This window comes from Nematostella vectensis, chromosome 1 (assembly GCF_932526225.1).
Source record: "Nematostella vectensis chromosome 1, jaNemVect1.1, whole genome shotgun sequence".
Taxonomy (NCBI): domain Eukaryota; kingdom Metazoa; phylum Cnidaria; class Anthozoa; order Actiniaria; family Edwardsiidae; genus Nematostella; species Nematostella vectensis.
The window spans coordinates 10,629,714-10,645,435 of record NC_064034.1 but is presented as its reverse complement, the minus strand read 5'-3'; the positions used below and the strand labels follow the sequence as shown (position 1 = coordinate 10,645,435).

General features: G+C 41.2%; 1 protein-coding gene across 7 annotated transcripts; it reads right to left on the bottom strand.

Moving 5' to 3' along the window:
• Positions 1-2,164: 2,164 nt before the first annotated feature.
• Positions 2,165-14,130, bottom strand: LOC116614781. 7 transcript variants are annotated; one of them, XM_032376186.2, is made up of 13 exons: positions 13,806-14,130; positions 12,511-12,553; positions 12,228-12,367; positions 11,179-11,349; positions 8,033-8,212; positions 7,661-7,959; positions 7,229-7,329; positions 5,283-5,542; positions 4,438-4,835; positions 4,067-4,326; positions 3,288-3,493; positions 2,465-2,698; positions 2,165-2,322 (listed from the first exon to the last, which is right to left on the bottom strand). In XM_032376186.2, exons 2-13 carry the CDS (start codon positions 12,551-12,553, stop codon positions 2,185-2,187), a joined length of 2,430 nt encoding a protein of 809 aa, XP_032232077.2. In that variant the 5' UTR covers positions 13,806-14,130; the 3' UTR covers positions 2,165-2,184. The 7 variants fall into 7 exon arrangements, with proteins under 7 accessions (XP_032232077.2, XP_032232076.2, XP_048583939.1 ...); XM_032376185.2 differs by having other exon boundaries at positions 12,228-12,370; positions 13,806-14,129; XM_048727982.1 differs by lacking the exon at positions 13,806-14,130 and adding an exon at positions 13,684-13,798 and having other exon boundaries at positions 12,228-12,370.
• Positions 14,131-15,722: the final 1,592 nt, after the last annotated feature.

Below are 15,722 nucleotides of genomic sequence, written 5' to 3'. Positions count from 1 at the left end.
AGAGATAAAATACAAGCGATACGCTATAATGCTTGTTTACAGATTCTCTTTTTCCTCCCAAACGAAAGTTCTCCCAGCTCTCGTATTTTTATTCCCATAGCATAGAAGTGTGATGAATAAAATACTGGCCCGAGGTTGCTTAGTAACCATACGGCCCGTCTAGTCGTCCACTTGCCACTTGATTTTCATTTTCTACGAATATCTTTGGAAGCTGCTAATTTCCTGTCCGCCCGGATCCGCTTATTCACTTGCTGTACTTCGCGTAGTCCTCTACCTTTTATCCGACGACAGCGAAGACAATACATGCAAAGCAATCTCTGTTACTGGAGTGGGGCGTTCGTGCATTGAACGAGGGGGTTGGGGGGAGGGGGGCGTAAGGTGATGCGGTTTCGTCTTAAATCTGGCGCGGTTATTGACTTGTTTTGACGGTTTTGCGGTTTTTGGCGTTTTCTGTGCGGTTTTCGCTCACTTACGCCCCGCTCTGAGAACCATGCAAGCTTCCAACACATGCCAGGCTGACTCTAATCTCTACAGCTATAACTCGTGACCAACAGACAAGGCTATATCCTCAATAGCCCAAGTTCGATATGCTACCAAAAATTACCTCAAGTAGAGGCTTTAAACTGAAATTACAGCAAACGTATTTGAATGAGAAGAGAGCCTCGACGCTTTTGTCTTGTGATATTTGAGGCGTTATCGAGCCTAAGCTATTTTAAAAAAGACAGCCTCGACTTCATTCGTTTGTCTTGTTAGTATAGGAAAGTGAGCGTATATCGACCTGAGCTATTAGAAGATAGCCTCTACTTGATGCGTTTGTCTTGTTAGTATTGGAGAGTGAGCGTATATCGACCTGAGTTATTAAAAGACAGCCTCGACTTCATTCGTTTGTCTTGTTAGTATAGGAGAGGGAGCGTATATCGACCTGAGCTATTAGAAGACATCCTCGACTTGATGCGTTTGTCTTGTTAGTATCGACTTGATGCGTTTGTCTTGTAAGTATTGGAGAGTGAGCGTATATCTACCTGAGCTCATTCCCAGAAGTAAGGGACATTAGCCAGCGGTTTCTCTGGGCTCACATTTTGCTAGGCCCGCGAGAAATAACAGCGGTATCACAAATAAAAACGAGATTCCGGCCAGCACAGGGGCTTCCCTTTTGTTGTTACACTAGAAGTTTTTAGTCAGGTTGACTAAAATTCCAAATAAAAGTAGTATTAGCGGTATTTAAACGTGCAATGGGCATCTCTGCTTTGATACGTCCGATGATAATGGAAGTGCGGCAGTCTCGCTGAGGTTGGAAAACATCATATGCGCAAATTTAAAAAAATATATATTTTTAGAAGGGCTTTATGGTTCCCCTGTGTCTATCCCAGAAAGCCGTGGGGCCGTTTAAAAACAAAATGGAGAACGGACGAACGGAGAGAAGTTGTTCTTGCGGAGCGCACCGTTTTCTTTGCTTCAGTCTGTATCTTAAAGACAACAATAATGGTTCCTAAACTAGGCATAAATACATCAAATGTTATTTCTTCGGGAACAAGATTGGAAGGCGCTACTGCCTATTTTATTGGCCAATTTGATGGAAGGATAGTCGATTTACCAATTTCGAGTCCTGCACCTGTGATGCGGCGAACAGTTCTACCTTTTAAACGACTACTTTTATGCCCGATTTCAATGAAGTTACAGAGAATGTATGGAGGATTGTATGCTCTCAAGCGAACAAAAGTGCAATGTCCAAGGAACAATTATAGGGCTTTCTCTGGCATCGTTTGAACGGAAAGTGTATCACTCGAATGGCAAGGTTTTTTTTTTTCGAGTCCTGCATCGTGAGCCCAAAATCTCTGAAACGAGAAAATTTGATAAATTGTGATGTCTCCCCACATTTCCTTATAGTAAATGGCAGCCATTTTGACATTGTATGTGCACTATTACGCATGCGTGGCGGACATGTTGTCTCTTATTTCTGGGAATGTATTAGAAGACAACCTCAACTAGATGCATTTGTCTTGTTCGTATTGAAGAGTGAGCGTATATCGACCTGAGCTATTAGAAGTCAGCCTCGACTTGATGAGTTTGTCTTGTTAGTATTGGAGAGTGAGCGCATGTCGACCTGAACAATTGCTGGGGAAGGGGGGGGGGGGATTCTCTAAGTGCAAGATAATCTGGCTTGTTTCTAGCATGGGAAAGGCTTTACTGATGTTGAGGATGTTTCCAGACCTCGAACTCTCGTTTCATGACTTGCCAGGCGGGCCCGCTGTCGCACTGAGCATCCAGACTACAGCGGTTGGTCAAAGCAAGACGAAACTTTCTGAGTGGATGCAACGGTGTCTTAATAAAAAAAAAAGAGAACAGCTAGTGAGGTAGCAGCAGAATAGCATAAGGACCCCATAAAGCACTGTTTTAAAAATTCTAGCCAATCAGGGTGCGAGCTTCAGCAATGAAGTAATGGAGTGAACAAGTACCAACACACCTGCTTATCCAGGGCCCTGGGCACGAGTTCTGGCTCGGTTTCCAATGGCGTTTGAAGCAACGCTAAATAGGATGCTTCCTCACTTGTCGCGAAAAGCACGACGGTATCGACACCGTAACGAGGCTCGGGGTCCCGCGGGTCTGGACGGGCGATCCCGCGCAGGGAGTGATCAGGTATGAAGAGACGATGAATGTCTTCTATCGAATCCCCGGGCCGCAGCTCTTGTGTTCTCCCCTGTAATCACAGAATGTACTCGGTGACCCATTGAGGGGTGATCAAAGCTCAAACATAAAGACACACAGACACATACGTTATATCGGGAAGGTAAGACACGAGAATATGCACTTAAAAGCGAGTTAAAACGAGCTAATATAAACCCTTTTGTTGGAAGACTATTTATTGAAGGTTTTCCTGGCGTTTATGAAGTAGATTCGGAGAGTAGCGCAAGACAATTTTGATTTTGCAACTCTGAGTGGTTCAAATATTCCGCACTCAACAAAACCCTGAACTGACTGACCGTTAAACGACGTCCACATCATCTTATATAGTCGCCCTTATTAGAGCATGGTCTAGATTTTCCAGAAATTTCTTTACAGTACAAAATGAATGCTCAACTAATGCCTTGCTTGACATATCCGCAAGAATTACATAATACAACACCGCGGGTACCCAGAATTGGCTGGGGGTGCGCAGTCATGAATCATATGGAAAAGGCATAGTATTTGAAGATTCCATGTGCACCCCCCTTGGTACGCGCCTGTAAAAAGCATATTGCAAAGATTCAAATTGTTTGTGCTTGCAAAGTTCCATACTTTAAACTTACGTTAGAATCTGGGTACAAAGAAACGACCGAACCATCCAGTTGGAACATTAATACACAGACATGGATCACGTGATCTTCATTATTGGTGACCTGGAACACAAGTGCGTCACCTGAGCAGGGCACTGGGACTAGCCTGACGCGCCCACGGTCAGACCGCTGAGTCACAAGGTGCGCACGGAACCGAGGCCGCTCAGTCACGGGACCGCCTTAAGATTAAAGAGGAAGATGTCACAGGTTGAATACGATGATGGTTAAAAAGGGTTCTTGTGATAAGGCAGGGATAAACCTGGATCAGAAAGACCCGCGAACAACCATCTTGAAAAGACTTGTCCTAGGTCGTCTTTCCCCTGATGCATTTGCTTTACGCCTCTAACTAGTTGTTACGCCTGGTTATTTACATGGTCTTAGGCCTTAACAAACTCCGTTCTTTTCGTGTTACGTTCACAATGCATATGCACGCAAATGAACACGAAACAAATGACTTGGGTCGCATTTGGAAGCAATCAATGCCTTAGTCATAGTGAAGACGCCGTTCTTTTTATGTACCGTTCCAAGTGCAAATGCATGCAAATGAACAAAGTCGATTGTTTCATCTTCATTTGCATGCATTATACATTTGGAACGGAAAATGAATAGGGCGGTGTCTAAGCTAGGCCTTGGACTTCTGATTTCATCATAAAAGTCAACTAAGTCTATAAAAATAGCCCTCAATCATCAGTTAATTCGAGAAAGTGGGAAAAAGTGACAATTAAAATCAAAACCTGAGAGTATGAAGATACCTTCATATAAATCCCCGGCACTCAGTCCCTCTCGAATTCTTTGACTCTTTTCCAGGCCAGCTCGGTATGGTTGCACCCTTTCCAGCCTAGAGACTTTGAACGTCACGTTTATCATGGAACCAAAAGCGATATCAGCATTCGCTAAGGCCATCTCATATCTTAGCAACCGACACAGGTTGTCAACTACGACGTGCTCTCGCCCCAGGCTTATTGGCGGAGTGATCATCTTGCCTCTGCGTCGAGCGACCCAGAACGCTTTGCTAGCAAAATAAGAGAACTTATCAAAATCCCGCTTGAGGTGTTTGTTTTAATAGCTTGACAGTACCGTCGGCATTTGAAGATAATGAAAAGTTAAAATAAGTCCATATTACCTTGTGTGCACTTGTTCGGGCGAGACATGAATGATGTCGTCGCTAGTCTGAGATCCACTCTCTCGTCGGCATTCAGGTCGATATACAGTAGTTTGAGTATGCGATTCCTGGTTATTCGTGACTTTTTTATTATCGTCATTCAATATCTTATTCTGCGATAAACCAATGGCATTATGGAAGTTCATCAACGTTATCGTGTCCATGTGACCAAACGTATCATCTGCAGCTGAAGTAAAGTGTTCTTCCTCTTCCGTTGAACTGCATTCCACGTGGAACATTTGAGCAGTCTTTAGCTGAGTCAGCAACTCGCACGTGTCGTTCACGTGATTGGTACTCTGATGCACTCGGACTTTGTGCCTTACGCTCCTAGCTTCGCGCAGGAATGCCAAACACCCAGGCTAAAACACCCAGAGGAAAACGCTTAGCACATAAATAAGCAAAATTCTTGTTTGTGAAATACCGTGTGTACTTTTCTAGAAAGCGCAAAATTCTGTAGTTTCTCGTTGCCGTTTTTAAAGTATAGAACGGTGTTTTTATTCAAGAGAGGTGTTTACTTATCCATATCAACCGATTTTACGAAAAAAAGACAAGTTTACAGCGCTTTTCAATATTCTCTTACCGACGATTTCCAACAGCGAAATCGCCTCCTGGCTCCCATCACTCAAAATCCTTGGAAAGCACTTAAATGGTTTCCAATCACGTCACCTTTCTACAAGGCGCTGATCAACCAAAAAAAAAAAATTCCGTAATCCCGTTAGTTAAATGAAGGAAGCTGGAAATTATTGATGAAAGCTTACGTAATATTGAGAATTAATGGCTACCAAGGACTACCTTTTCCCACTCACCCGTATATCTTTTGCTTTTTCTACGACTAACGCGAGTGCTTGCGTCTCGAAGATGTCATACTGATTCACGTCTATCCTCGCCACCCACTTCTCAGTGCTGTTACCGCATGCCAACTCTTCCTTGGTGACTGTAGGCTCAAACACTTCATACTCTCCGTCACGTAATAGCTGCAAGATACCCGCTTCTAGAATGACCTCATCACGTGACCCATTTCGAAACACACGGTCCACAGGGACACCACTGACATGGACATCTGGAACTGAACCACAGCAACACCTATTTTAAAACTAGAATCAAAAAAGCCCAAACTGTCGCGATCTCGTACCAGAACAATGAATACAATACTCCAAAAACTGGAATACAATGAATACAATGAATACAATACAATGAATGAATACAATGAATACAATACTCCAAAAACTGGAAATCTTTCTGTATAGTAAGCCTACTGATAAGCATCAATATCTTTTTCATACGTCCTGTCATCCGTCTGCTGGTAAGAAAGGCATTCCTTTTGGGCAGGCACTACGTATCCGTAGGATAAGTTCGAAAGACTCTTCTTTCGAAAAGAGGGTATTAGAGTTACAAGGTTATTTAGTTGATAGGGGTTATGACAGCAGGTTTGTGGAGAGGGAAGTTGACCGGGTTAGACGTATTCCTAGGGACGACACATTGAAAGACAGGCGTAAAGGTAAGAATGATCGTGTACCTTTTGTAGTCACTTTTCATCCAGCTTTACCTAATTTACCTGGTATTCTTCGTAATTTACAGCCAGTTCTAGAATCTTCTAGTAGATGTAGGGGTGCTATTGGTAGGGTACCTATGGTGGCTTATAGGAAACCTAGGAGTTTAAAGGATATGTTGGTGCACTCCTCTCTTAAAGAGGATGGTACTCAGGTTAGAGGTTGTGGTAAGTGTGGCGGTAAAAGGTGTAGGGTGTGTAACTTTCTTAAGACAGGGCAGGAGTTTCGCAGTACAGTTACTAATAAGAAATATGTCATTAATTTTGACTTGGACTGTAACTCAGATTTTGTTGTTTATCTAATTACTTGCTCTATGTGTAGCAAGCAATACGTAGGGTCTACTATCAATAGTTTTAGGAAGTGTTTTAATGATCATAGAAGTAGGTTAAATAAGCACCCTAGTTTACCGGTTAGTAAAAGAGTTAAGGATGACCTTATCTATCAACATTTTCATTGCGACAATCATTTAGGTCTTAATAATGTTATGGTACAACTTATAGATAAGTGTAACTCTGAGGCTCAGCTTAGGGAAAGGGAAGGCCAGTGGGCTTATCGGCTTAAGTCTATCTACCCGCGGGGTCTTAATAGTGATGACTTTTTTTGTAGTAGGAACCCACGTAGAGATGTGTAAATTATTTTTATCCATAGCGCGCGCTATTCTAGAAAATGCGCGTTTTTGTCAGTTGTAATGTTTTTGCGTCTCGCGCACCTATTCTGATGTAAATAAGCTTGTAACGATTCACCTTCTTCAGTCTGCCCTGAAGAAGTCTTATTAAAGACGAAAATTTGGCAGAGTCGATTTCCAGTTTTTGGAGTATTATATTATTTTAAAACTATTTAGAATTGATCTGGTACTGGACAGAAAGGGACTGGAAGAAATGGAAAAATTTTGTTTTCTTTAAATAAAAACTTAAATAAAATCAATCTCTTTAGAGTTTTATAGAGAAAATGGGTATCATTTCATTCAGGGCTCAGTACAAACATTACCCTAAGCACTTCCACGGTAACTGGTATATCACAGACGCTTACCCAAGGATTTGTTAAGGGGGGGGGGGGGGGCTTGCAGTCATAGATATCATATTGAAAATTGACAGTATTTGATGATTCATGTTAACCCTGCGCATTCACCTAGTTATGCACCAGCATTCATTACTCTGGTTTAAGAATACAACTACCTGGGTATTTTGCATTGTTTCCTTTACCTGTAATTCTATCGAACACCCTAGTGTTAAGATTGCCTCCTTCAAACTGTGGTGTCTGTTTGACAGAAACATGCAGTTCCTTGAACTCCCGCATTATTAGGCTGTAAAAAAAAAGACAATAAAAAAATTAATGCAACAGCCTTATCTTATTATAACATCTTCACTGATCTAAACTCGTTCATGTTCATGGCATAGATGGCGGAAGGAGAAAATATGGAGGGGGGGAGGGGAGGACAGAAAACATTGTGAGGGGCATTCCCAACTCAGTTTAACAAAAAAAGAGAAGGTAATGGAATCAGGTATTGCTGTTTTCTTTTGTTAACTAGCAAAATATGGGAGGGTCAGGGCCCTCTAAGCAAGTCATTGGAAGGGCTCGTCTCCCCCCTCCCCCCCTCTCCTGATTCCGCTGTGCATAGCTTGAAAACAGCTAACCTGCATAACACTTTATAGGACACCTTTTCTGGATGTGACAACTTGCCAAACACTCTTCTGACAGCACAGGTTAGTAGCCCACATGTTGTGTCCGTATAGTGATCAACTCCCTCATATGCCTTCTCCGCAGAAGAACAAGCAGCAATGTGGACAAATCTATCAGCACGAGAAGGTCTCCAGCCTGAACGAGGCCACATTGAAAAGTTATTGTTCTCCAAGTGTGCATTGAGGCTAGGTTCAACTAAAGGTGACCCTGGAGATGAATTTGAGCGAGATTGGAGACGACAGGCTACCTCAATCTAAAAAAGGGCAAGGTCTTTAAACATTGTGTATTTTATGGTATAATCTACATCAGGAAAAAATGATGCTTACTTGGCGTGGTCTAAGTGGTGTAAACATGCTGTCTTTGTACTCTGCATCACGGTAAACATGACCAGAATAGCAGCAGTCAAACATCAACGTCGTGAACACTTCTTTTGATGCCAACAGCTCCAGATACGACGCAAAGTCCTTCCCAGTGATACAAACATCCTTAACTGCATTGTTTATCAACTGTAAATGGAATTGGAATACAACCGACGACATTTAGAAATGTTACTGTCATAGGCAGTGGACAAGTGGGGCACTTCTGTAAGTTGGGTGGCAAGTCCCACAATTTTCCGATCAAAAGGTATAAAAAGTATCAATATATATGGAAGAATTTGAGAAGATGAGTTAAGGAGAGGACTTCCACAAAGTTTTAACAATTTTTGGTGTTTTACAAGCTGATGATTATGATGATGATGATAAACTTTATTAAAGTGTCGGAGACCGTCTAGCTCAGGAAACGAAGTCCAGGATTAATATGGGGACACAACCAAAACATCAAAATGAGAGGAAAAATATATATATCTGTAAATACTAAAATTAAGAGCTATATATACTGATATTTTATATTGATACTACTACTACTTTATAACTAATGTAATTAATATAAGATAGAATAAATAATAATAATAATAATAATAATAATAATAATAATAATAATAATAATAATAATAATAATAATAATAATAATAATTATAGTGACCGACAGTTTCCCCAAAAGCTTTGGCCCAAGGTACTTTAACGAGTGCTTTCCATAAGTAGTGGTGTTGTACCTTGGAAAGGAGAAATCTGCTTGCCTTAGATTATAGTTGGCACTGTGTCTGTTAAAAATGCCGCAGATATTAGGAGGGCACAAGTTATTGTGCACCTTGTACATTAGTATAGCAATGTCCTGCAGCCGTCTGTTTAAGAGGGTAGGTAGCTTAGCCCGTCCGAGAAGGTTAGCGTAACTAGAGCTTTTGTCTTTGAAAACAGCCCTGAGTCCTCTTTCTTGTACCCTTTCGAGCTTGCGCTTGTCACCTGATCGGCAAAAGTGCCACACAAGGTGACAGTAGGTGAGGTGAGGCAGAACTGCCGATTTAAATAGTTGTATTTTGGCGTTGGTGGGGATAAGATTCCTGAGGCGCATTAGAACACCAGCTCTTTGACTGGCTCTTTTACAGATTTCATTGATATGGGTGCTAAAATTTAACTGGTCGTCAATCGTGACACCTAGTAGTTTGAGTTCATTAGTGTCATTTATTATTTCACCATGCACATAAAGAGCTGCGTTAGCGTCGGCGGTTTTTTGGCGATTACCAGTAAGATGTAAAACCTGATACTCTTTTAGATTGCCGGCTAGGAGGTTTGAATCGTACCACTGAGTAGCATGGTCTGCACTCACTCTGAGATCTGAAATCACAGTGCTAAGATCGCTTCCAGTGTGATAAATCTGATGATCATCAGCATACATGGATAAACTTCCATAAATGTGATAGCATAGGCCGTTCTGGAAAATATTCCATAATAGTGGACCTAGAGCAGAACCCTGTGGACATCCCCGATTGATATTCTTGTATGAGCTGACATGGCGGCCTAGGCGCACCCGGTTATTCCTTCCAGAAAGGTAGCTACCCAGTAGTGCTATCAAGTTCTCTTGGAAGCCGTAAGCTTTAAGCTTACTCAGAAGCAGTGGTGGACGAAGTGAATCAAAGGCTTTAGACATATCTGTTGAAAGGATGCTAACTGACAGTTTATTATCCCTTGCTTTTTTCCAGCCTTCTATTAGATTGATTAGGGTCCAATCACCGAGCTTCCATGAGCCAGGCAACACCTTTGACTTGATGCATGAATTAAAAAGAGAAGAGGTTTAGCAAGCTCCATTTCACCTATGTTTAAGGGGAATGGCATCACACCCAGCCGCTTTTCCAGGTTTAAGGGAGTGAAGTTCCCTTAAAACCTGGCCTTCCGTGACAGGTCGCAGCTCACGGCTTGGAGTGGTGTTAGAAAACACATCCAAGATGCGTATTGTGCTGAGATGATCCATGAAATCGTTAGGTGAAGACAATTTAGCCTTGTCGCCACCGATACCGTCTGCAATGGTGGAAAAGTAATCTACCAGTATCTCAGCTACGCGACTTTGGTCTTTAACAAGTGTTCTATCGACATCGTTGAGATGAATTTCATTGTCTCGAGTCGTATTTTTAGAGCTGAGAAAAGGTTTGGACGTTTTGAAAAACTCCCTAGGTTTCTCTTTAAGATGCTCACATTGTTTCCTCCAGTAGTGCTTTATTGCTATTCTTCTTTGTCGAGTGGCCTCATTGGGGGCTGCTCTTTTGTTTTCCCAGTTCTCAGGGGTTTTGTTTTTAAGAATTTAGATGTTGCCTTGCGTTTGGCTCGAAAGGCCTGCTTCCATTCGGACATCATGAAAGGGACGTCTTTATCACGCACTTTCATTCGCTTCATTGGAGCAGCCTCTTCTGTGATGCTTTGGAAGATGAAACTCCAGAAATAGATCTTGTCGTCAACATCGTCAAAGATATTGCCAACGTGCCAGGGCGCAACATTCAACTGCATTTTAAAGTCATAACAGTCAAAGAATTTATAACTTCTGAAAGAGATAACTTTAGGTTTGTTAGGGTTAACTCGGTCATTCAAGATCCCATAAACAAGCGTGTGGTCACTGAGCGATGGATAGTAGTTACTACTGTGTTTTATTGTCTCTGGCTTGTTGACAAGGAGTACATCAATCAAAGACAGTGTAAGTTTGTTGGCACGCATTTCAATTCTTGTTGGCTTTGTAATAGTGCAAAGAAGACCCTGCTCGGTTTCTAGATCGAGAGGCAATTTCCCCACTGGTTCGTCTGGTCTGACTCTATTAAGGTTGAGGTCACCTACTAGGGTGACATTGTTGCTTTGTAAGCTAGCCCAGTTACAAATATCACTTAGTTCATTTTCTAAAAGGAAAAATGTCAAAATGTCAAAATTCTCTCCATTTCATGCTGGCAAGTTGTCTTAAGATCACCTACTTTTAGGCCAGCTCAGTCACCCATGCTTTCTACGATTATGCAACTTTAGAATAGGCTAAGGAAAATAGCAAAACAGCCAGTGTTTTTTTTAAATTTTTTTAAACCTATACTGGCTTAATGATGATTGATACCTGCTTTGCTTACCATTCTTGTTGTGATATCTGAAGGGACAATGCCTTCATCCTTGATGTCTCTTAGATAGAATCCATGACCACAGAAGAAAAACAGCACAACACTTTCCTCTGCAGCATCCTGACAAAGGCTTTCAAGACTTGTCAGAATACTTGATCTTGTGGCATCCCCTCCAACCAGAATCTGTTAGCAACAAAAATATATTGAAAACTGGTGGGTAGGTAGGCAGAAATAGGGGGCAGGGGAAAAAAAGGTTGAGTATATTAAGTTTTTCATGGGTTTTTGGATAGTTTATTAAATGTTCATATTTTAAACATCAGATTTTTTAAATTTAAAATAAAAAGAAAGTTGTCAACAAAGAATCACCCAAAACCCATGTGATCAGGTGAGTGGCTTTATCATCAATTTCTTTGGGCTTTTCATCATTATTTTGGAGGTCTAAGACAAAAGCCACAATGACTTGGAGGGCCTTTGTCAGATGCCATTTTGTTATCTTAAGTACAAAGTGTGGAAATGCATCTGTTTCCATCAGCTATTTTGGAGAGCTGCTGTAGTGTTAATTTGGTTAAATAAAGAAAAAGATGTTATTTTAAGGTGGTTATTTTGACTTTTACTCTCACAATTGAATCTGCATTCCAAACTCGGGTGGGGGAGAGGGGGAGGGGCATATTGTTGAAAAAAAAAAAAGAATTCAACCCTAAGAACTAAAAACAAACACATTTTAAGTTTTGTAAAATTGCTATCAAGCACACCTCTTTTCTGGTATATTCATGTCCAGTTGTTATTAAAATATGATGGTCCACTAGTATGTGACCCCCTAATGGATGGCAGAAGCAGAAACATTTTGAACACCCCCCTTAGGGACAGCAGTTAGTAGAAATCTATTCCCTTGAAGATAGGACAATCACCCCTTCCCATCTTTTATGGAGATCCCCCCCCCTCAGTTTCCAATGTTGCAATGTTGGTTAAAACAATAACAAACGGCTCTTTAAAGTTGTGTAAATTTTAAATTCTCTTGTAATGGGCTCAAGGGATATTCGTATGATCATTATATCATATACCTTGATGTTTTCTTGAGGGAAACAAAATGGTGCATGAGTGATGAGATCAGTTATCAGCTTAACGTCATTAGCAGTGCCTTCAAGATGAAACTTCTTATCAAGTCCTTCATATGTTGGACCCACTAGCAATGCTCTTCTCTCTACTTCGTATTGGATGAAGAAAAAATGGTAGATTAACAATTTAGAACAAAAAAATAATTTTTATTTCCCTCCCCCCCCCCCCCCCCCTGCTTTCCTAGATTCTAGCCCTGACCTATTAACTCCATTAAATCATAAAAAATACCTTGCCTGCTATTTTCACGCTTTTTATTTTCAGGAACATTCATCTGAAAAGAAAAACAAACTAGGTTGTAAAAAAATTTGTGTGACATCCTTCTCCAAAACCGAGGATATTCCCACCTTTTTTATCACACAGGTCAAAGGGAATTGGGTCACTCACATGTAGTAAGAGTTTTTTTTGCAAGATTCAGAATTGACAGCTTACAGATGATCTTATTCACCTTTTTTAAGCAAGAGATCGAGCTACCGATAGTATTTATTTCTCAGAGCCGAAAGCTCCAATCACATTTAGAAATTCATTAGGTGTGTACACAAGGGTGTGTACAGAGGGTGTGTCACACCCTTGCCCACCAACAAATGGGTAATTCCTTATTGAAGGATTGTCACAGGGTTCCAGACCTATTCAAACCTGTTTAGGGGCTGACCATTTGACTTTTGAGGGGGGAGGGGGGTGGGTTAGTTTGGAAAAAATATCCTGAAAAAAATATCCTGCACCAATTGGTGGACAGAAAAAAATATCCTACATCGGTAAAAAAAAACTTGCACACCAAATGCCTTTAAAAAAATATCCTGCACACCCAAAAATGTCCACCCCCCCTCCCTCCTCAAAATTAAAATGGTTGGCCCCACACATAAACAGGTCAAAATGTTTTTAAAGTATTTTCATGAGCTACATAACTTGTCTTCTATCTGTTATTGATGCGACAGTGTTTAGAGCTTTTTATCGTAAACAGGTCAGAATTTTTTTCTGGATCCACGCTTGGGTACCTATGACTGTGCATACATACCGCGCAACCAATCTTGGGTATACGGCTGCACATGGTGCTAACACAAATAACATGAACGCTGGACTGATAAGGCCGCCAACATCTTCTTATTTGTATTGTAGTCAATCGAGCGTTAAAGGGCTAGCAATGTTTGCACGCACCTCCGCAGGTGGTTTTAGACTAAGTTCAAACGTCGTATTATCCCATGAGTATTCAATGCAAATGCATACAAATGCAGATGAACTATAAACTCGATTCATTTACATCATTTGCATTGAATACGGCTCATGGATAATACGACGTTTGAACTTAGCCTTAGTTTGCGACCTGCTATATTAAAACCTGCGGAGGAAGCTATATCTGGAATTGCCCTGGGCTTTTCGTAAAAGCGTCCCTTATAAGTTAAGTACCTTATCTCGTATCAGAGTGTTTACAAAATATACTCAAAACATATCCACTCCAGTGTCCACCGTCCTAAAGTTTAGACGGTTTATCCTTATAAAGAACATTTATAATATGCAAGCAAACTTACTTATGATAGATCTTTATCCTGCGGAACTTGACGAAGTAATCAAAAGTGTATGTGGGAAATTGTCATTTTCGAAGAAACTGAGGAACAGCGCGATACGATCTTCCGGTCGCCATATTGGATTAGCTCGCTATGTAGTCTGGGTAGATTGACGAAAGTGGTGGTAGGGGCGAGAAGATAGCTCAAAAAATCTATAACACTGAATATCGAATGAAGGGCAGGCAAAATATTGCGCTATGCAGTTGAGAGTGGAACACCAGTTGTTTTGTCGGTAGTTTTTGCGTAAAAACTATGAGATTGGACATCAAACAGCATGTTGTCAAGGCGAGCTTTGAATGTTTAGATAAAAAAGGCAAGTTGAATTTTTTCGGGCTGTCTGATTTTCTGGGGGGGGGGGGGGGGGACGACATGCCAAAACACTTTTTGCGCTATTTTGGGATTTGGCGTGAGAACATTTGCGTGGTGGCGTGGTTGTATTACGGGCTTCTCGACATACGACTTGTCCAAGTAACGGTCAATTCAATGCTGTCAACGTCAGAATTTTTGTAGGACGCATTTTCGGCTCTATGATTATTTTGACAATGAACCAAACTCAAGTTAAAATCGAATACTATCAAGATTTTTAGTATTTTCCTTGATTTAGGGGAGGCGCAAGCTGTATTCTATTTATTTTGCGCAAAGTTCATTCCATTTTTTTTTTGTGACCAACGTACAACTACTTTGAACTTGTTCCCAACAATAGTCAATTTCCCAGGATAATAACACTCTCTTTTAACTCGTGAATGCTTGCAAAGTATTTATACGAGTTATTGGAGGGACTTCTGTTTCACTCGATCGTCGGATGGTCGGATCGATCAAACTTTTTGTGGTCTTTCTGTGCTTTTGCAACACAGCAATCCTTAGATCATCCTGTAATCTTCCGGTGTTCAACTTCTGGTTAAAGCTAAGTACTATAAAAAAGCTTTGTCATCGACCTGTGACCGCAACAATCATTTGTTAGTGAGCCGTAAAGTATATACAGCGCCGTAGTAGCAGGCCTAGAAATATTAGGGGGAATGGTAAAAAAACATGCCGCGCCCTTACTATAATTTTTTTATGTTTGCATATCAAACATATTCCCCAAGGATAGTGTCCTTCGTTTGCATTGCCTTATATGGTCATTGATGCCCATATTTAGAAGGGCTAAAGTTTTCCCGCTCCATGATCTCTAGAAAATATGGTGAAAAATGCTGATTCCTGTCAATTTGAGACTCGTGGCAAGAATTTGTCCAAAAAAACCTGACAGCTCGGTCAAATTTTTATCTCACTAATCTTGAAAAGCCCTTAGACCCAGGCCTCCCAGAGATTGACCGAGCGGGTTTGAAGGTCACCCAAATATTGATATGGAAAATATTGGGGGCACATGCCCCCAGTGCCCCACCCCCTGCTACGGCCCTGTTCATGAGCTAGTATTTTCAGAAAAGTCTTTGATGTGGGTTGAGCGTGCGCCTTCTTCACCGATGTCAATTAGTATTCAAGTTGGTAGTTTGCAAACAAATTCGCGTCTCTGGGTTTTCGCGTTGTTTGTTTGAGTTTGTGCGAATAAAAGAACAACGTAACTCTCGAAATGCCGGCCCAAATGGCTTGTAACTTCACCCAGACCATATTTAAAACTCCACTGTCAGGTCAGAATATTTTTCAGTTTTACGATTTAATTTCTTAGTAAATTGAACGGCGTATTTCAATCCCATATGTTTACTGTAAACCATGACACGCACAACGTAACGAGAACCACTATAACTGATTCATACACAAAGTATGCTTGTTGTACCTTTGTTAGTCCAGCCGTGCGGACACCTGTCTTTTACCGCAACAACCCGAGTTTGATCCCAGAGATAGCGCTATTCAGTGCCGCGCTATTCAGTGCCGTACTATTTTTGG